General features: G+C 42.1%; 1 protein-coding gene across 1 annotated transcript in view; it reads right to left on the reverse strand.

Moving 5' to 3' along the window:
• The window catches only part of ppp1r16b (protein phosphatase 1, regulatory subunit 16B), a 147574-nt gene that overhangs the window by 50564 nt on the left and 73366 nt on the right, over positions 1 to 23644 (reverse strand). Inside the window, exon 3 of the mRNA XM_080424405.1 lies at positions 11593 to 11663. Within this exon, the coding sequence (XP_080280531.1) occupies positions 11593 to 11663 (71 nt within the window). The remainder of the gene's footprint in view (positions 1 to 11592; positions 11664 to 23644) is intronic.

A 23644-nucleotide genomic window follows, 5' to 3' on the forward strand; every position in this document is an offset into this window, starting at 1 on the left:
GGCTTTGTAGGGTTAAATGATTAAAATTGAAAGTTGAACACGTTGGCAGTATTGTCTAGAGTGTTCGACCTGAGATTGGGAGGTCAGGGGTTCAATCCCAGCCGAGTCATACCAAAGACTTAAAAAAAAAAAATCACACCCAGTGTGAAGTGAGCGGTGCTATTTATGAGTTATTAATTTCATCATGCATCTTGGTAGCCAATCACAAGCACGTCCTGCGAAGTGACGTGCTTACATTTTTTACATTATTATTAATTTCATCATGCGTCTCTCTCGCCAATCACAGCGCGTCTGCGAAGTTCGAAGTTAATTTCATCATGTGTCTTGCTAGCCAATCACAGCACGTCCTGCAAAGCTTAGCCTATGGGCGTGTTTTCCACAGCATGGCGTCACAGCGAAAGACACATTTTCGTGACGGAAAGAAAAACTTTCAACTTTCACCTCTTATAGGAGCGGTTACACCGCTCCAAAATGTTAAAAAAAGGTATCCATTAATGCCTACTTGCTTGGCACAACCACAACAGACCGCATGACACCTCCCATGGAATTGCTCTGTAGATATACTGTACCTCAAACCTATTGTCACTGTCGGGTGAAAACCCTGTTTTTCCAAAAATTTCAATCAAGCATCAAGGGTTGTATAATAATAATAATAATAATAATAATAATAAACTTTTTTTGTATAGCACCTTTCATGACATGAAATGCAGCTCAAAGTGCTTTACAGAGCAAGAATACAATTACAGTTAGAACCAATTTAACAATAAAGCAAACAAAAATAAAATAAAATAAAATAAAAGCAAAGGCAAAAGCAAAGGCATAAAACAACATTAAAATAGGGAATACAGTGAGGAATTAAAAATCAACCAAAGAATCAGCTAAAAGCAAGAGTGAAGTAATAGGTCTTGAGCTGTGCTTTAAAGCTATCGACAGAGGCTGCCTGTCTTAGGTGTAATGGGAGTTTATTCCACACTGTCGGTCCGTAAAAGCAGAATGCTGCTTCACCGTATTTTTTATACGTCATTGTAGGCACCTCGAGCAGGTCAGCACTTGAAGACCTGAGGGCCCGGTTTGGAACATATCTCTCTAGGCAGTCAGAGAGGTAGGTAGGTGCCAGACCATTTAGAGCTTTATAAACTATTAAAAGAATTTTAAAATCAATCCTAAAAACAACCGGGAGCCAGTGTAGTGAAGCAAGAACTGGAGTGATATGTTCTCTCATCCTGGTTTTAGTTAAAATTCTGGCTGCCGCATTTTGAACAAGTTGTAATCTGTCAGTTGTTTTCTTTGGCAGGCCAGAGTAGAGTGCGTTGCAGTAATCAAGCCGAGAGAAAACAAAAGCGTGGATCAGCGTCTTTGCATCGTCTAACGACAGATAGTCTCTAATTCGCGCAATATTTCTAAGATGAAAGAAAGTATGGGGGGTAAGTGCCTGCGCTGCGACATACTAGCATCATGTCCAGGGGTGTACTTGTACATCAAGTTGCCTCATGCTAACGAAACAGGAGACAGGCTCCTGACTAGGCATGGGACGATATACGATATTATCGTATATCGCGATTAAAAAATGTCCACGATAACAGTATCGCGGGGTACTGTAATTATCGCGAAAATTATCAGGCTTTTGGGAGCACCCCGGACAGTTGCTTGATTCAGTATTTAGATATTATATATATATATTCATTGTATAGACACGCCCCTCTCTCTAGTCTTAACATTACCTGCCAAGATATTAAACATTGTTTTTTATCCCCTTGCCAGCGTAATTACCTTAATCAGACGATCTTTGAAACTCAGTGGAAGCTAGATTGTGTACAAAAAAAAAGTCCCTGTGAGAAGGCGGAGGGATCCGTGTGTCCATTGGAACAATAACATTCCAACACCGATCGGCCATTTTGGGGCTATGGCAAGTGGTTTTCAATGCAAAAAAAAAAGAAACTGAGTTAGGAGTGTTTTTGCCAGACCCAGAGGGTCGGCCTACGTGAGGCTCTGCCCCCTTTCGTCCATACATGGGCGAAAAAGACCGGCTGTATAAAAGGGACCCTTTCTTCTCCATACATGGGCATAAAAGGGACACAGGCTGACACGTCATACGAAGTCCGTCATATGAAGTCCTTATAAAGTACTAGGAATTTATTCTGGGTCTGGCAGAACCAGGTCTCCTGGTCTTGTTCTAAAAATCCCATAGTCAGGGTGGATGGATGTGACGTTTTTTGGAATAACGTCACATCCACATACTTCTTCTCTAAGTGACGATGGATCATTCCAAAGCTGTGTTAGGGTGCCCCTTGTGGAATTCTAAAAATTGTTTTTATAATAGAACGACTTTATGCGTCTTGGCAGGCAAGTGGACTATTTTACATCCCCTATCCCACATGTCCCTATTTCGTCCATATATGGGGATAAATGTCTGTCCCTCTTTCGTCCATACATGGGCATAGACACAGGCTGACACGTCATGTGAAGTCCGGCTTAGCCGTGACGTAGTGCTCTGATCTTATAAAGTACTTATTCTGGGTCTGGCAGAACCAGGTCTCCTGGTCTTGTTAATAGAACGACTTTATGCGTCCATGGCAGGCAACGTGTTAATTTGGTGAATCCATCCATCCACCCACTTATCCATCCATCCATCCATCATCCATCCAGCCATCCATCCATCCATCCAGCCATCCATCTTCATCCACTTATCCAGAGGGTCGCGGAGGTAACAGTTCCAGATGAGAATCCGTCTTCCCACATCATCCACTTAGCTCTGGGTATAATCTCCACTGGTCCTTGGTCTACACATGTCACTGTGAACCACATGATGTTTTTATGTTTCCTCTTCGTCTGCATTTTCTCCTGAGGGCCATCATCTTCCTCTTCATCATCTGTCTCTGATATGCTTCGACCCCGTTGCCACTTGCAGTTTGTTTTGTTTGTTTGTTTGTTTGTTTGTTTATTTATTTAAATGGGATCACCACAGTTTGTTTCTCTTTTTATAGGGCTATGTTAGGTTTTCAGTTATTGTTGGTCATGGCTGCCAGTTCCCACCTGATGTCATGTGTGAGTTCAGACTGCTCCACACCGTACTGAATAACTGCTAGTTTGCATAACATCTTCAGATTAGGATTTAAATCTAAGATATATAGGTAATCAAGTGGGTTGCATCCTCTAAAGAGGAAGATACGATCTCCCACCATGCAACAGCACATCCAAGTCGTGCTACACGGGGCTTTCCCTTTGGGCTCAACCTTCTTCCATGAGTGGGTCTGTGGATTGAATTTCCGCAGATCATTGAAGAATTGCTTCGAGTTGCTGCCGCCAAATATGTACAGCTCTCCATTGTAGGCAAAGGCTGAATGCATCCCGCATCCTTCCGGAAGAAGCTGTGCAGAAGGTGTGCTCAGCCAGCAGTTGGTCTCTGTGTCAAACACTCTGACCTTGTTGTTGTAGACGTCCCACTGGTTCCCCCTGCCCCCAAATACAAACATCTTTGTCCCGATGATAGTGGCAGAGTGATATGATGAAACAGGTGCAGGAGTTCCTCTGGTGTTAATTAAAGACCAGACCATTGTGGTGGTGTCCAACTTGTAGATGTCATTAGTGGGTCCAGTCAGCTGTGTGATTCCTCCATAAATATACATGACCTTCCTCAAGACACAGGCTGAGTGGTAGCTCCTCCCCTCTGGAACGGTATCAGAAATATTGGGTTTGGACCATCTGTGGTTGTCAACATCAAATGAATAAAGCACGTTACAGTAAGGATATCCCCCCCAGATGTAGACAATATCTTCTACCAGAACAGCTGTGTGGCCCGCGCGCACGCAGGGAACCTCAAGGTGATGTTCTCCTCCTCCAGTTTTCACTGTGGTCAACTTCATCCAGCGTAAAGACAGTGTGTTGAAGATGTGGACATCAATATAATGACTGTTACCGTAACCTCCAAAAGAGTACAGCTTGTGTCCGACTACCACAGCAGCCGGAAAGGAAAGCCTATGTCCTCCTTTCAGACGTCCAGTGAAACATTTCACACACCAGCACCACTGTGAATCAGTGCAACTAATTTACAGAAGAGGTTAGAAGGCAATTAAGGCAATGTGTTGGTAACAGTTGCTGAATGGTGTTGTGTTGGGAAATAGGATAAAAACATTTAAAAGGACAATTATGTTGAATGTGATGACGATGGTGTGATGTCATTCCTTGATGACATCATTATTATGGAATAGCAAATGACGTTACTCAAAGTGAATGGCCATTTTAGCAAGATCTATAAGATGAAATGTGCTAATAATAAGATGTGTTTTGTCAGTATGACACCAGTACTATGACATCAGTCATCCATATTTGGGCATATTGAGATAACGACACACAGACAGATATGCAGAGATGTAGAAAGGCAACACCTCTGGAAACAGAGTGTTTGTGGACTGGTAAGAGTTTGAGGCTCAATGCTCAGGAAGAGCTTCTACCCAGCAGCTGTTAACACATCGGGTGCCAAACACGGTCTGAACCGTGTTTGCACCGAGTAGCGCTTCGGTGCCGAAAACGGTCTGAACCGTGTTTTCAGTCTCAGTCTCTTTTTTTTTTTTTTTTTTTTCACACGGGAGGGGCTGGAGCAGCTCTGGAATCACCCACAGTGTTTCTGAGAAGGAAGGGCCTTATAGATCACCGTGCCAAAACACATGGCTCCCCATCCGCTTCCGTTCTATCTCCTTCTCTAAAACCCCTATAACCCAGAAACTTTTTACGTTGGGGAAAACGACTCATTTTGTATGGGCGATCGCTTTGCCAATGTGACCCGCGTGAAAGATGTTATCGTTCCAGGCGTTAGCCAGGACCATCGTCCAAAATGCATGCATGCTTTTTTTCCCCATGGATTGCTCGTCTTGGAGTCTACAGCTTAAAACAGTGCCGCGCAGCTCAATGGTGAGATTTCTGGCACTGAACGTAATCTGTTCTGGCACCGAATGTGTTAAGAGTCATAAACAAGGACATGGTCAGTTCCTGTCTTTCTAGAATATCTAATCATCTTCATCTCCCCCCCCCCCCCTCTAAGATATCTAAGATATACAAAGTGGCATTTTAAGATTTGTAAGCATATTTACATTATCGTGATAATATCGTAAATCGCAATTATTTTGGTCACAATGATCGTGACATGAAAATGTCATATCTTCCCATCCCTACTCCTGACCTATGGGGCCACGTGGTTCGGGGACCGCTGGTTCCCAAGGCTACTTAGTTACTACTGGTGACAACGGTGAATGGCATCTGAAATCAGATTCACAGAATCACAAACATTCATAGGAAAATGAAAAATAAATACAACCAAATAGGATAAATTAAATAAAGAATCATGAAGAAATTGTGGAAGACAATAAACAATATAATGGGTAGGTCAAATAGTCATACTCTTTACTATATTGAATCAGATCATAACTAGAAAAAGTGCTCCTCGGAGCACAAGTCTCCGCCAGGTCAGGTAGGTTATTATGGCCTCCTGGTGGCGCTATACTAGGGTAATGTGAAAATGGTGCCATTTATTCTTAGGCCTTTCACAGCAATCAGTACTGCATTCATGATTTGAGGCATTTTGTTCCAAAAATGTGGTTTGCTAAATTAGACCTGCTGGTGGCGCTATAACAGGCCAATGTGAAAAGGGTGGCATTTCTTCCTCGGCCTAGTGGGAATGTGTGTGCCAAATTTCACGGAAATCGTATACTGCGTTCATGATTTGAGGATTTTTTTTCAAAACGGACCTATCCAGCAAGCTTTGGAAGCCAATGTTAGCCAAGTAGGATGGAATATGAAATATCGGACACATCCATCTTGATCACATGACTATAGAGATACGGTGTACTGATTTGCGTGATTTTTGGACAGAATCTGAAGGAGTAAGAGCAAAAAATGTGTTTTACAAAAGTCAGCCCCCTGGCGCTCTAAAAGGCATATCTGAAAAATGCAGGGCAAAGGTTTTTCCTTGGCCTCTAGGGAGTGTGCGTGCAAAGTTTCACGCAGATCGGTGCAGTTATAGGTAAAAACCCAAATCGGCCTGTTACAGCGCCACCATGAGGCTGATTTGAAAGTTTTCAAGTGGAATGTCTTCCTAGGCAAAGTGGGAATCTACGTGGAAAACTTCACGGAAATCACATGCTGCGTTCATGCTTTGAGGCATTTTGTTCAAAACGAACCAATCCTGCAAAGTTTGGAAGCCAATCTTAGCCAATCAGGATGGAATATGGAAAATCGGACAGATCCGTGTTGATCACATGACCATAGAGATACTGTGTACCGATTTGTGTGTTTTTTGGACAAAATCTGTAGGAGTAATATCAAAAAATGTGTTTTACAAAAGTCGGCCTAATGGTGGCGCTATGACAGGCTGACTGAACTAGAAAAGGTGCTCCTCGGAGCACTGCCAGACCCCTAGTGGTTGAAATCTGAATGGCCGGACTTCGCATGACGTGTGTGCAGAGGAAAAGAGGGACCGACCGACCGACCGACCGACCGACCGACCGACCGACCGACCATTGCTGTGGCATCCAGGGAGTGTGTGCGCGCAGTTTCACAGCGACCGGGCCAACGGTGGTGGAGATTAGCTGGTCACAGACAGAAGGACGGACGGACGGACGGACGGACGGACGGACGGACGGACGGACGGACAGGGGGAAAAACATACTCTCTCGCCATGCCTTTCGGCCTGGCGGAGACAAAAAAGGGTTATATTGAAAATTATTTGCATTTGGGATTTTTTTTCACCAAGGTAAAGAAAAATATGTCAGATAAAGGGCAATTATTCTGTGGAATAGGTTTCAAACTTCCAGCAAAAAGCAAAACTAATTTCAAAAACTGTTAAAAAGGCCTCTGAAAAGGCAAAGGAATGGAGACTCGGATACATAAATAAATAATGTGTCATTAATTGTGCACTTTATTTAAAAAACAATTATTTGAATGGATAAGGATGTTATCCAGCCTTCAGGCTAATCCAAACTGTCAACCTTCAACAGAGCAGATAAGTGCTGTGGCTCATAGCCTGTGTGTGGTAATGGAAAACAGCCCACACAGAGAAAGCTTGCTTAATTAAAAACAACAAACAAACACACTGAAATTGGATTTATCTTCATTTATGCCATGTGAAGTTGTAAATGTGAAAGAATAAGCTTTTTCAAAGCTCGTGATTTTTGTATCAAGAACTAGTACTGCAAATACCACATTTGCCAGTCCTGGTGTAGGGTTCTCGTCTCACTAGTTTCCCCCTATCAGATTCAGATTATTCTTTATCCCAAGGGGGGCAATTTATTGGCAGCCCACCCAGATCATACATGACACAAAAGAATCACAAGCAAGGAAGCCATAATGTCAGAGGCAACAGATCAACATTCCTGGGTCAGCAATATTCAAGTAAACAAGTGGCAGCAAATAAATCAATCAAAATAGACATATAGCCCCCCCGATATGCCCATATATGGCCATGACCATATGGCCATATACTGACCTGATAACATCAGGGATCTCCATTCTCCATATATATGCGCATAAAAGGGACATGGATAGACGGATATGGATATCTCCATATATGGCCATAAAAGGACCACAGGCAGACAGACAGATACAGGGATCTCCATATACTGTATGGGCACGAAAGGGACACAGACAGACAGACGTTTACAACGGGTATATTCTGACAACGGTTTTACCGGGCATTGTATGACAGGGTGGGGCATGCATTTCCTATTTGCATCGTGCCCGACGGGCACTGGTCTAGTTTTAGAAATGGTTCATCTTTTACTGAAGGGGGACAACACCCATCGCAGGTTGATGATGTCATTTTGTCCATGTGTGGTCCAGCCCTATGGAATGTATGGAATTCATATGGCAATAAAATGTAGTTCAAATATTGCTTTGATATTCATATTAACCATAGGAAGTATTACGTTGTTTTTTATTAGGACATGCTAATAACATTCCATAGGGCAGGATGGACAAATGACATCATCAACTTGCGACGGGCGTTGTTCCCCTTGAGTAAAAGATGAACTATTTCTAAAATAAGTAAAATATCTAAGGTGTTTTTAATTTTACATTTTAGTTATAGAGGACAATTACAATGTATTAATGCATATTTGGCTTATTAGCCAGGGATCCTTTTAACCAATAAAGCCCTATATACTTTGTCAAAGATTTCCAACTATAATAACATGCCCAAAATAGGGGAAGCCAGGTTTAAAGTTGTTAAAGTCAATAAATATATTCGAGTTTTCCTTTTTAAGTAGCGCTCACATTCTCAAAGCAGTTTGTCTACTCGCTAGGTCAACATCATAGTTCTGGACTGGATAGCGACCGTCATTTTTACGGGCAGACCAAAGAGTCATAAAAGATAAAAAGAAGGTCCGCGGAGCGGAGAGGCACACTCTATAGCTCCCTTAAGTGCAATTTATTGGTACATCTAACAGTAGTGGTGACATTTCCAGCCCATGCTCTTCATCAGACTCTGATGAAGTCTGATAAAGCAATAAATTGCACTTAAGGGACTACAGAGTGGGTACATTCTTTTTATCGCTGATGATTGTCTTCCTCCAGCCCCTGCCTTAAATGGTTTGTGGATGTGTGAGACTACTATGTGCAGTTAGAACAAAGAGAGCGGGATATTAAAGACTCCAATGAGACCACATTTGCTTAACCCCCCCCCCCCCCCCCCAACACACACACACACACATATATACAGTTTATATATACTCGACCGGTTCCCGACTGCCCGTTTGCACCCTCTCTCCTTTGTCAGTCACAATACCTTCATTAACAAACAATATTATTAATTCTTCTGCTTTGGTTTTCAAGATGGTCCATTCTTTCAGAGTTACTCACTGCTGGTCGTTTGGCTTTGATTTCATGGTTCTTGACACTTTTAACGTCTTGGCACTCTGACTCATGCTTTTCTATCTTTCTTTATCCTTATCTCAGAGAGCCTACTGACTGAGTACATATTTCTCAATACTGTCGTTATTCAGTGTAATGCACTGACATCACCAAAACAGATTCCTCATAATGTGCAAACAGAGAAAAATCTAATCATGTAGATCACTGGATCCATGAGGGAATAAACTGGGTCTGCATTTCATAATGTGTTTACCTTGCTCTGGATGAAGAGCGTCTGCTAAATACTAATAATATTTGTAATTGTAAAATTGTAATTGTAAATTGGAATAGCTTGGCTCAATTGTAGATCTCAGACTTCATGTGGCCAGCTTGTGATGTCAGTCTTCTACTATATGATGTCCGTCATCTATGACATATCTATGACATATGAATCCAACTTTGGGCCAGGTTTCAGCACGATCAGAGCCCTGTTGATTTCCATTATAAAAATAAAGTATAAAATATATGCATAAAGGCGCTGATCAGTCAAGCGGATTAACACCAGACAGACAGTCAGACTGGCCCCTCTTCTAGACGGCTAGACTAGAGCCACACAGTTAAAAAGCCTAAATATTGTCGACTTTACATTTGAACGCTTCATTTACTACCAACTAGCGGGTGAGAAAACATTTAATCCTCTGTAACAATGTGTCCCAAGTCAGAATACATTAATCTGCTGAATACGGAGTGCAGTTAAAAAACAATTTCAGAAACAATTTGAATGCTCCATTACACAGCAGTGTGTCAAATACTAATACTATCCCTGTAAAAAATAATCTCTCCCACGCAACAATTCAATTAAAATGGAACAGTATGAATACCCAATATGAACTGTGCAGATCCTGTCAACTGTGCAATGTTCAACACTATTCAGTATCACTGAGTGAACACCAGTGACTCGACTCTTGTAGTTCTTTAATTGAACATAATTTCTTCTGATAATTTGTCATTTCCTCCACACGTCCCGACCTCCCAAGCTGTGGAATGAACTCCCTCTTGCAGTCAGAAGAACTGCATATTCACTGCTACCGCTTTAGTCTGAAGACTCACCTCTTCAGACCAAAAAATTACTTTTTTTCTATCGGTTACTCACCCCATGAAGCCTTGAATACGTGGAGAACAAGCACAATACCATATTTAAAACATTTTCTTTGAAACCTGGCTCATCAGTAGGCATCGCAGTGATTACACTGTGAGAGTTGTTTTGAAGTTTATTATTCTTTTATAAAGTTTTGCATTGGTCTCCTACCACTTCCTGTACAGTGTAAGCCACAGTATATTGGATTATTGGCTCAGGAATGTGAGAAAAAAAATAAAAAAGATCTCCATGAATTTCTTTACTTCATGGGGTGCAGTAAAGAAATGAAAAAGAAATGTTTTGGTGAACGTGAAGTGTTCTTTAAAAATGTTATTTAGATAGCATGTTTAGACAGATGCTAGGTTTGATGTTTACCTGGTCTTTGGAGCACTACATTGTTCTCTTTGTACTCAACTTATGTGACCTGTCGTTTGTTGACCAGGGTTCATGCTTACTCTGTTTAGTCTGATCTCACACTTGTAAGTCACTCTGGTTAACTCTTCCACTGCCAGAGTAAATAAATAAATAAAGCGATTTTTTTGCTGGCAGGCAAATAATTATCTCCTGGTTCTTCGTGAAAAATAATATTACAAAATTATTAAAAAGCACACACACGCATGCGTGCGTGCGTGCTCACAAACATAAAATAATAATTGAAAAGGGAATGGTTTTGGAGATGCAAGGTTTCCACCCGACGGCAACGATAATGTGTTTACTCCACATACAAACACAGTCAACCAGGCAGGGTATGTAGATGCTGGCACAGTACATGAGGTTTCCATCACCTTCACCTCCCTCGGAATAGAGATCACAGGTAAAACTAGAATCAGAAGAGTGCCAGTGACTTGGAATGTGCATTGGCAAAGTTGACACTAAATCATTTAAAACTAAAGCTGAAGTGCAGCCAATGTAGTGGCATATTCGATTGGCATGTCATGTGAAAACACGGCACAGATCTTGTATGGTGGCATATTTGTTGTTCTTAATCCATTAAGACCGGGATTGCATCTGTGTCATTATTAGATTTCTTTGGCTATTAAAAATAGCAGATATACAAGCTCATAACGCGGCACCAAGTGCCACGCTACGAGCTAGTATATATGCTTTTTTTATTTTTTATCTTTGGATATATATATGTTTTTAAAGCGAACATTTTTAACTCAAATATAAACCACTGATATAGAAACAGAAAAAAGCTGTTAGGATTTAGAAGACATTTGTAGAGTCCCCAGAAGCAAACATTTGAGTTAAAAATGTTCGCTTTAAAAAATATATATACTCAAAGATTTGCTAAACATTTCATAATTTTTCGGTGCCGCACTATGAGCTTGTATATCTGCTATTTTTGAATAGCCAAAGTGTAAAATAATGGTTAAAATCTAAAATGACAGATGCTTTTCACGGTCTTAATGGGTTAATCTTGCTTCACAGTCTTTTTTATGTATTGAACAGAGAGAGACAACAGAGACACAGGAAGACGAATGAGACAGAGTGAGAGTTCACACAGGTCACAGGAGAACAAATAAACATCTGAATGCATGGGTGGAGATGGGAGAGTGCAGACAGACCAACTAGACAGATAGTACAGACAGAGCTAGAGAGAGACTATATCTCACCTGATGCAGGGCAGTGAGGCCATCTTCATTGCAGAGGTCCGGGCTCACGTTATTCTTCAACAGGTAGCGCACTGGTGGAGAGAGAGAGGGAAATAACACATGGATGAATGTTTGAAACAGTAACACTTTATGTGGCTTTGTAGGATCTATGATGGTCAACTCAAGTGTGTGTGTGTGCGTGTGTGTGTGTGTGTGTGTGTGTGTGTGTGTGTGTGTGTGTGTGTGTGTGTGTGTGTGTGTGTGTGTGTGTGTGTGTGTGTGAGAAACCTTGGCCAAATCTGGAGTCATACAGTACTGTACATAACAGATACATCATATTGTCGCTGTTGGTTGGAAACCTTGTATGTCCAACACCGTTCATTTTTTTGTAATTTTTTATAAACATGTTAAAACAGTGACAATAGCGATCTACATGCTCACAACGTGTCGCATTGCGATGCGTTTGAGCTTGTAGATCTGCTATTTTCACACTCTTGTATGATGAAGTAGTAGGCATTAATTTACAAAAGAAAACATTAAAACGATATATGTCTAACAGAGACGGGCCACATGACGTCCAAGAACACCGTCCTGTACGTGTGAATGATAACTAACTCCCATGCATTTAAGACACCTCTAAAAAAATCCAATCTTCTTCCTCTATCAGCCATCACTGGAAAAACACCGGCTTTGTGATGCTGTACATGCATATAAATTTGCAACATCATAAAGCCTGTTTGAAAGCACTGTACTATTAAGCGGCTGTATCTGTTCCACTGGAATGCTCTCTGCAGCAGTTAAAACTGCAGGGGAAGCTATAGCTTTTCAAACAAATGGAAGACAGGCTAGCGGGAGAGACTTTTATGACGTTGACCATATAAATTGATATTGGGTTTGAGGAAAGCCTCCATTCCTCATTATTTTGCAGGGAAGCCTATCTATCAGTGAGCTTGTGCTGCATGCTGCAAATGGGTCTCCAGCTTAATCTGCCATCCATGAATCCATTAATCACATTGCATCATACTTGGTTGATCTATGCAGAATCCCAATCAATCACATTATCAGCTGTGCCAGGATGTACAGTATATATACTATATATATAATAGGGTTTAACCATTTTAAACCTATACTTCTTTGACTGGGGTCCCCCGAGGCTATATCCTTGGTTGGTCCCCCTCATTTTGTCCCTCTGCACCAAATCTCTTTGCCAAAAACTAGAACACCGAAAAAGTGTTACAGAAGATCAGCTATGTCAGCTGAATCTTTGCCTATTTTCGCAGAATGTCGACCTAAAAATGCCCAGAATAAGGGATGCTAGGGGTTCATGTGGGTAAGTGCTAAAGCAAGGCCCAGAGGCTGATGATGTAACGACGCTTTGAGGATTACGCTGTTTGTCTGCCTAGTAGTCTAAAACAGATAAGCTCCTCGTGTCTGGAACCAAATCATAATACCCAAACAGAATATCAGCTATCACACGCTGCAAAACAGGAAGGCTGCTCTCGCCTGCTCCGTTTCAATAGCCACAACCACCAGTGTTGCCAGGTCTGCTTACTATAAGCGACTTTGGGCTTGCTTTTCTGTAAAGTCGCTTGTAAAATATTGGTAGTTGCGGGGTAGGTGGGCGTGTTTCTAAAGTGTAGTTGCCAATTTGGGCTTGCTGTTGTTCTCAAACATTTTCCCAAAAATCTGAAAATAGTATGTGCCAGGGACACCCCATACAAGATTTGTGTTGCTAAAATGTTCCAAGCATATTCCATTTTTTATTTTACACTTCTGTCAAGATTTAAAAAAAAATGCTGATCTACAAGCTCAGAACGTGTTGCACCACGACGCGTTGTGAGCTAGTAGATCGGTTATTTTCAAATAACTGATGTATAGGGTTAATGTGATCTAATGTGCTTCTTTTCGTAGACCTGTCCGCTTGTTTCTCTTGCAAAATCTGGCAACAGTGACAACCACTTGCCCCCGTTCAGGAAACATCGGTGGCAACACAGCAAGGGTTCTAACTTCCACATCATTATGCCACCGTTTTCTTTGGCACACATTTTGACACATTTCAGAGAAATAAAATCATAACTCTCCCGGCCTCATGCCTTAATACGTTCTATCAGACTCTTTTGGTGTCAGCACATTCAGAAGTGGCTTCCAGCACATTCCTGCTTTAATCAGCATTTATCTGTGTGACTGTGAGTGTTGTCCCCCCCCTCCCTAAACGCCGGGCCTATTAGATCACTTCAGAACAAACATCAATAGCTGAGAGCGATATTATACTTTCCATGCAGCGCTTTTCTGTTATTTCTAAACCCGTGTGTCTGTGTGTGGGGTTCAGAGACAAGCAGTCTCCTCTGCCAACTGACCCCTGGAAACCCACAGTCCCCTCTGGCACTGAGGCTGGTTTATCCAGCTGTGAGAGGCCAGGATGATCTTTAGATGAAGTTCTTCAATTGTAAAAGCAGTGTGGTGACTAAAGTCCGTAGAAAAGACAAAATTGGCATTTTAACATCTATGCCTATGTATAACAATAAAAGCAAGGTCTGACATTCTTAGCATTGCAATCCATGTCTGCTTTGCTTTCCATGTAAACACACACACACACACACACACACACACACACACACACACACACACACACACACACACACACACACACACACACACACACACACACACACACACACACACACACACACACACACACACACACACACACACACACACACACACACACACACACACACACACACACACAAAAGTGTTGCTACTATAAGAGATGATACCATATTTTTGATAACAGAATACAGATTACAGATCAAGCACTCGTACTGTAGATGTTTTTGTGGGCCTTTTCTTTTGCCTTTTAAGTACACATGGATACAGCATTTGTTAGCTCAATACTATTCACATGACTTTTGATCCAAGGGCTTAATCATCCATAGAATTCATAATCTGTCGGATAAATGTTTTCGAACCCGTTACATAACGATGATTGTTTGTAGCTTTTAGACTCCCTGAAAGTAGAAAAATGTAATTCATTATTTGTTTTCGACGTGCACCCATGCAGGGGATTATGCAAGCACACATCCCATGATTAGTTTTTTGTTAGTTTTAGAAGTCAAAGGTCATTTGTTGGCATTTCATTCTTTATTTAGACAGGATTGTGCTACAGAGAGACCCAGAGAAACAGTGGACAGAGAGATTGGGAGACATGAGGGGGAGTCGGAATTAGATTAGATTGCTTAAAACACATCAAAACATCCCTTTTCTTTTCTTTCTTTCTTTTTTTATCTCACTGTACAAAATATGGACGGGGTGGGCCATCATGTCATCATGTCCACAGTCAACAACCTCTGGAGTCACTATTACATTTAATATGTTACCCGTTTTGGTGTGACACTGCCGATAATGCAAGTGTTTTTTTTTTTTTTTTAGAAAAGCCTCCTGTGGACAAGTGTTAGTATTAGCACTCATGGTGCTATAACACTTAAACAACGCATCTGGTTTGTTCAATGTAATGTCAAATACAATAAATATAACATAACTAAGAGGGTTCAATTTACAAACAGAACAAAACACTGCTCGTATACATGGCGATCATGTTCTTACGGAAAGGTTCCTGACACGTTTTGTCTAAATCTTGTTTTGCCAACAACCTGAATTTCAGACATACAATGTATGACTGTCAATTGACAACTATTACTGCAGCATTACACGAGTGGCGCTGGCTGAGGTAAAGTGGTTTTAATCCAAGCAGCGGGTTGAAAGGGAGCAGAGTGTAATTTTCTATTAAATGTATTATGTTTATAGAAGCTTAGCAGCCCCACATAGGGGCACAGCTGTTCTCATTTAACAAAAGCCCCCGTCACAGTAAATTGCTCAGTATTACTTTATCCATTTGGGTGCAGATGTGCAGATGTAACCAAATGGACCCGTAACTGTACACTCCCTGGGTTAAATGAACATGGAGGATTTTACTGTGTAGCCATTGACCTAGAGGAAGACAAATTCTGCATCAATGTGTATGACTACTGCATTACCATATAACCCTAATTCCATTACGTGTATTTAAGAAAACACAGCATAACTTAATTATATATACAAACACGCACACGGACGTGCATGCCGTGGGTCAGCACGGCTTCTTTTTTAAGTCGCTGTGAGCTACAGAGGTTGGGTGCATCACGACGGTGATTTATTACGGCCATGTCATCAGCCACCTGCCTGTCAATGCACTGCTCTGCTGCCTGCAGGGGCTTAGGCCACACTCACTGCGCGCACACACACACACAGTTCAACTACCAAACACCACACATATTATACACAAACACGCATGCATACACAAGAGCAGACCCCTCTCTCTCTCAAGTACTGAACTATCATACATATTATGCACAAATACACAGGGTTATAATGTGCCTCATCTCTACACAAGAGCACCATATCTCTCTCACACACACACACACACACACACACACACACACACACACACACACACACACACACACACACACACACACACACACACACACACACACACACACACACACACACACACACACACACACACACACACACACACACACACACACACACAATCAATCGGCTCCATGTATGAGCACAAAAAGGGGCATACCCATATTTGGGCATATACTGATAACATCAGGGATCTCCATGTATGGGCATAAAGGGGACATGGACTGACAGATACAGAGATCTCCGTTTTTTGGGCATATCAGTCGGATCGGCGGTGCAACATAGGTGTGAGCCGAACTCAAGTTATGTAAAACTGTGGCTGCGCTGAGGGATGGGACAATATGCTACAATATATATATATATATTACAAAATACGCTTAAAATTCACTTAAAATGCCACTTTTGTTAACCACTTGCACCCCATCATCCATATTCTGGGAGGGAGGGGATTAGCCAAAAATAGCAGCTCTTTCAGCTCACAACGTAACCCGTTGTGAGCTTGTAGATCGGCTATTTTTGGTGAAGAGATTTGGTGTAGACGTAAAAAGCGGTCCAAGTACAGAGCCAACCCATGTATGATGGACAATTTCATGATAAATCTCTGCAACATGAGTATTGTTAGAGTTTTATTTTTATCGCGATAAACGATAATAACGATTATCATCCCATCACTATCTGGCAGGTCAACCCGATCTCACACGACTTAGTATACATTGCACGGGAGTGTCATTCCGTGCATAGACAACTGGAAAACCCGAAAATCCGTGCATAGCCGCCTCGCATGACTAAACCATTTCGGAGGCACGCAGTCTCAAGGGAACTGGAGCCACTTTGGAGCCACGTTGCGACGTTCCCTTGAGCCTACTCAGCGCCGTTTGAGTTATGTACCGATAGGCACAGAATCGTACATTTTGTTGTGGGGACTGCTCTGCTTCGGGGTTTTTCCGGGTTGCAACTGGTTACGCCCACCGTGGGACTTGCCGTACATATGCACGGATTTTGGGGTTTTCTAGGCCAGCGTTTATCAACCTTTTTTTTGCCAAGGCACACCTGGCATAGCCAAAAGATCCCAGGGCACACCTAGATATACGGTATATATATATATATATAATTATATGTATATATATATACACACACACTAGGGGTGTGCCGATACACTAATTTCATGAAACGATACGATACGATATTGGGCACACAACTTCGATACGATACGCACTTTTTTATTATGAAAATATATGGGGGAGAAAAAAAGCAAATGCAAACAAATATTTCTGTTTTTGCATTATTCAGACATGCAAACTTGTAGCTTTTCAGCTTCCACTAGCCGTTTTGAATCCAAATAGGGCAATAGTGTGACACCTGACCCGAAAAAAAACAGCATGCACGAAAAAATAATAATAATAAAAATCTAAATGATATTTTTTCAAACCTTCTTCAAACGGCGCGGCACACCTCAGCAGTAGCCCCGGCCCAAAATTGGGACGTTTGCCAGGGTTGATAAACACTGTTCTAGGTGACTATGCACGGAATGACATGCACTGGCTCCGTGCAATGTATACTAAATTCTGTGAGATCAGGCTGGGCAGGTTGTGAATACTAAAGTCAAGTGAAATTTGTAATTGTTGTTTGATTGATTAATTGAATACTATATTAAAATGCTTATCAACAGTTCAGGTTGTACAGTCAAAGGCTATGCTAAAAGGATAACACAAAAAGCCCCAGGCGCTTGTTTCCATTGTGGTCCTTTGTACTGAATTCATCAGTAAATGGATGAGGATGAGTTTCACACACAGTGTGCTCACTGGCTGCAGATAAACTTGACCCTGTCGTTGTTCACTTTCCAAAGCGCAGACAGTCTGTGATTAATCTCTATTAGAAAACACACTACTGGCATCTCATGCTCACAACTGTGTGTGTGTGTGTGTGTGTGTGTGTGTGTGTGTGTGTGTGTGTGTGTGTGTGTGTGTGTGTGTGTGTGTGTGTGTGTGTGTGTGTGTGTGTGTGTGTGTGTGTGTTGCAGGCCATCATTTCATTAATGTCCAATATCAGTGAGGTGTGTGTACTGTACTTGTATTACTATACTTGTGAGGTAATAATAATACATACATACATACATACCATAGCCCTTGTCTAAATACGCTGTAAAGTCGCTTTACAAAAACAGGAACAAAATAAACATTTTTAAAAAAAGTTAAAAATGTTAAAAACTAAAAACACAAACAAAATGTCCCCACAAGTACAGTATAGTAGCATTTGAGAATTATGAGGACCATTTTCCTGACTATTTTTGGAAAATATTTGAAAATAGGGTTTCCAACATGGAAACGATTACGCACAAACAATTGGGACTAGGCGATTATGTAATAATTGTGACAGGCCTACACATGTGTCCATCTCCATGGGTCTCAATGCGTGTGTCCGATATATTGGCCATGCAGACAGACAGACATGCATCTATAATAAGCACACTCTGTATTCTCTTTGTTTGAATACGGAGAAGCAATCAGGAACTGACAGCTGCCTAATGGTATCTGTCAGTGGCAGAAGTCAGATAGTTTTGGCAGCTCTTCTCTCACAAAGACACGCACAGTCACACACACACACACACACACACACAGGACAGAAAGACCAAAGGCAGAGAGGGACACACAGTTGAGATAAGCAACACCAGGCATGCAGGTACACACTCAAAGCAAACGCATGCAAACCCACACGAAGATGTACACCCCCGCCCCAAAATGGTGAAATATATGCATTGGTATTAGATTGTTTGCAGTGGCAGACAGCCACACTGACATGCATACAGAAGAGCGCGCACACACACACACACACACACACACACACACACACACACACACACACACACACACACTCAAAGACATAAGGTATGCCTTGATATTGGATTGGTCTCTCGCTCTGTGAGGAGATGACAGATAATATATTAGTTAAGGCAGGGATGAAGGTAGTTATGATGTGTTGTATAGAAGATAGATGGCTTGATGGGAAGGAGAGGAGAGCGCATAATAGAGAAGAGGAGAGCGCATAATAGAGAAGAGGAGAGCGCATAATAGAGAAGAGAGAGCAGATAAGAGCAGCGCAGAACAGAACACACAGGCAGTTCCCTGGTCTTTCTTCCCTTCTCTTTAACACCCTTGTAGTCTTAGTGAACTGGACTTGAGTTACAACTGTACTTTGACAACTTTTTGCCAGACCCAGGGGGTCGGCCTACAGGAGGCTTTGTCGGTCGGTCTGTCGGTCGGTCGGTCGGTCTGTCCCTCTTTTCCTACCCAGCCATTCAGATTTCAACCACTAGGGGTCTGGCAGAACCAGGTCTCCTGTTCTTGTTTCGTCTACTCCGACTTAATGCCGTCTGTCTTCCCCGCCCCTCGTGGACTGCCTGTTTAAATTTTTTGTATTTCCGGATGTGCTTCGTCACTACCGCCCATTGTGAATTTCCGACAGAATCGGCCACAGACGGCATTAAAACACTTCTTTATTGAAGAATATGGATTATTACATTGCACTAGAACTCCTGACAGTTAGTTAACATTTGGGGCTTGGGGGTAAGCACCTATATTTTTGCATTTGTACATGTTTGGAGCCCGGACAGGCTAGGAGCTGAAAGTCCCGTTGGCCATGGGCAATAGTGTCTACGACTCTCGTAGATTGAAAATGTCATAATCATAAAGTACATCTACGAGAGTCGTATTCTACGGCTAAGAGAGACCGGTACAACGGTTCCTCTGACAACGGGTACAAGGGGTATTACATAACCGAGTGGGGCATGCATTCCCAATTTGCATCGTTCCCGACTTACTTACATCGTTCCGGAGTAGATTGGTGCCCAACGTGCATCGGTCTAGTAATAATAATAATAATAATACTTCATAAGCCTTGTTATAAGTTGTTATGCATAATTATAAACATTATAATGAGTGTTATGAAGCCCTATAAAGGCATTATAATGCATTATAAATGTGCTTAAAAAGCATTGCCCTTTACAGTGTTACCACTCTTTCAGATTTGGATTGACGATTTTATTTTACTGTGTGCTCACAGCAGCCAGGGCAAAGAGAGACAAGTGGGTTGAGACGTGATCTGTTTAACAGGTCCTGTCTGCCAGCTTCTTGTGGACAAACAGTATTTGTCCATAAACCTATTTCTTGATTATTCGATTAACCTAAACGAGTGTGTGGAGTTTGCGTGTTCTCCCCGTGTACCCTCACAAAAACATGCAATAATCCTGGTCACTATACGGCCGGGATTACATAGACAATTGGCACAAAAATGGGGTTGCAAAATCTTGGGATAAAAATGAAGTAAAAAAAATATATATATATATATATATGAGTAAGTCGGTGTGTGTGTATACTGTATGTGTATTTCTGCAGGGGTGAGACATGGGCGGGCAACAAACCTCCTCTGTAAATAAAAGGCAAAACTAGGCAGTCAGTAGGCACTAGTTTGTCAAAGCACACGCAGAGAGACAGGCAAACACACGCACCTGTACAGTAGGACAGTTCAAAATGCAATGACTTCCTGCTGAACAGCTCAACAGTTGAAACACCATAAGAACAAAGGGAAGAAAACAACGACCAGAAATCTTTGCAGGAGTCCTTCAGCACACTAAAAGCAGATTTTCAAGCTAGCATTGCGACACGTTGTTAGCTTGAAAATCTGTTTGATTCGCAATGTGAGGCACCGTTATCTTGAAAACATATCTGTTCATTTTGTAATGCGCTGCTGCGTAGTTAGCGTGACAATCTGTTCACTTCGGCAAGCGGCACCGTCATACTACAGACAAAAAAGTAGGCTTAAAGCTCATTACTTTGACTCCGCTTAGCCTTAATTGGACACATCAATCTGCTCCTCAATTAAAAGTGCACTGATAATTCACAACTACTTAACTTTCCTCTCCCTCGTGGCCTCTCCCAAGTTTTATGATAAAACGAATGAAAGAAAGAATGCGATAGATTAGAGAGAAAGTTAAGGAGCACTGAATATGGGGGGGGGGGGGGGAGAGGGAGACCGATAGGGAGCATTAGGGGGGACGTAGTAGGAGAGAGAGGACATAAGAACATAAGAGTGAGTAATGAGACAGGGTAATGAGAAAGAAAGATAAAGAAAAGAGGAAGAAAAAGGCCACAAAAGGAATGAATGAGTGAATGATCGCATTGCATGCGATATATTACAGCAAACGTTAAGGGCTTTGAAAGGAGACACCAGAGGGGAAGAGCGGTGAGAGACAGGAGAGCAGAGATATTAAACCTGGTTGGGAGTTTATGACGCACAGTATGGGGGCGATGCGCATCAGTCTCATCCACCAACCGCTAGGATCAGTGGAGCCGGGGAGGACACGCACGCATGCACACACACGCACACATGCGCGCACACAAACACGCACGCACGCACACACGCACACATGCGCGCACACACGCACGCGCACGCACGCACACAAGCACACACACATGCATGTTTACTATACTTGTGAGGACATCGAAATTTTAGGTTGGCAAATTTATAAATGCCATTATTAAAGTTTTGGGGGGGGGGGGGGTCATTATTAACCCTAACTCTAAAGCCTGTGTTATACTTAGGAGCGCAAACATTGCAGATCTACAAGCTCACAATTTCATTCACACCTTGTGAGCTTGTAGATCGTCTATTTCAATGTGTGACCCCTAAACCTAACTTCGCAATGCCTAATACCCTAACCTGATCTTTACTGCATAACTCTAAAATAAATTCTAACCAAAAAAAAAAAAAAAAGTTCTCTTGTCCTCAAAAGATAAACGCTAACCCAGGAAAATGTATGTCCATTTCTCAAATTCTATACTTTGCATTTGGCCCTCACAAGTATAGTAAAACAAGTACACACACACTCAAAACTTTAAATTGCGGTCCATAAATTTGAGGGTCACTATGGAGATTATCTGCGTGGTTCCAGTGACAGCAGCCAGCCAGGCAGCAGAGAGGGGAGGCAGTGAGTTCCTAGGCGGGTCCACTACATTCCAAGAGAGGGAGGAGGAGGAGGAGGAGGAGAGAGACAGTGTTGCCAAGTCTGCTTATTATAAGCGACTTTGGGCTTGTTGTTTCTGTCGCTTGTAAATATTGGTAGGTTTTTTGGGGGCTTGTGTCGAAAATTCAGTTGCTTATTTGGGTTTGCTTCCTTAAGTCGTTTAAACCAGTGGTTCTCAAACATGTTCATGTCAAGGCACCGCCAAAACTAGTACGGTATGTATTTGTCTGTGGACCCCCATCTGAAAAGGTTTTGTTCCAGGGACCCCCCCCCCCAAACAAGAATTGTGCTGTTAAAATGTGTCAAATATATTCCAAATATACAATTAAAAAAATCTAAATCTTTTGAAAAAAGCAGATCTAAAAGCTCACAAAGCATCACATTGTGATCTTGTAGGCTAGTTTAAAATAGCTGATTGGGTTAAAAGTTATACAAAACAGATAAAAAAAAAAACAGATATTTTGCTGGGGACCCCATGTGTGTGTGATCATGTGGCCTAGTCGCTTCTTTTGGACTCATTTTCGTGGACTTCGGTCCGCTTGTTTCTCTCACAACATATGGCAACACTGCAGACAGAGAGCACTGCTGCTGCTGTTGTTAAACACTAGATGCTTCCTAACAGATAAAAGCACAGCAATGATCAACAGCATGGGAAGTTAGACCCACCCGTTCCTTCCTGTTGTCCAAGAGCGCACTGATAACTGCACTGTGTATCTCACTGTTTCCAGTGGGCAGGTCGGTTCCGCTGCATTTAGTAGACCCTGAGTGTGAGTGTGTGTGTGTGTGTGTGTGTGTGTGTGTGCGTGTGTCTGTGAGCGTGTCTTTGTTTGTTTATGCTTATGTGCTTTGTATCCACTGCGTGCACGTGTATCTGTCTGTCTGTCTGTCTGTCTGTCTGTGTTTGAGACTGTGTGCTTGTATGCTTGCATCCATTGTGCACACGTGCATGTTTGTTTTTGCCTTTTTGTTTGTACTGTATGCTTTGTGTGCATGTGTGTGTGTGTGTGTGTGTGTGTGTGTGTGCCTAATGTGCTTGTATCCACTGTGCATGTATGTGTGTGTGCATGCATGTGTGTGTACGTGGATGCATGCATGTGTGTGTGTGTGTGTGTGTGTGTACGTGCACATGCGTGCGTGCACGTGTTGCCAGATAAACCCCCGGAGCGTGCACAACATCAGATTGAGACGCATCAGTTACTGAGGCCACGTCCTCTCTGAAGACACTTCTCATTGATAAGGCAGCAGTCACATCATGACAGCCATGTCGTATATCGTCGCTGTCGGTGGAAACCTCGTTCCAAAACAATTCCCTTTTTTAAAATTATGATTTAAAAAACCCTTTAAAATAGTGATAATAGCCGATCCACAAGCTCACAATGTGTTGCATCGTGACACTCTCGTACAAATGAAGTAGGGCATTCATTTACAAAAGAAAAACCATAAAAAGTTGATATGTTGAATATGGAGATACGAGGTTTCTGCCCGACAGCAACGAAATAACCTGGCCATTTCTCCAGAGTTCATGCAGGACTCCTCTTCCATCTCCCAGATAACAAAGTCTGCTCTTATTAAAGACCATAAATC

The sequence above is a fragment of the Gymnoscopelus braueri genome (genome assembly GCF_963280865.1).
Source record: "Gymnoscopelus braueri genome assembly, chromosome: 3".
NCBI lineage: Eukaryota > Metazoa > Chordata > Actinopteri > Myctophiformes > Myctophidae > Gymnoscopelus > Gymnoscopelus braueri.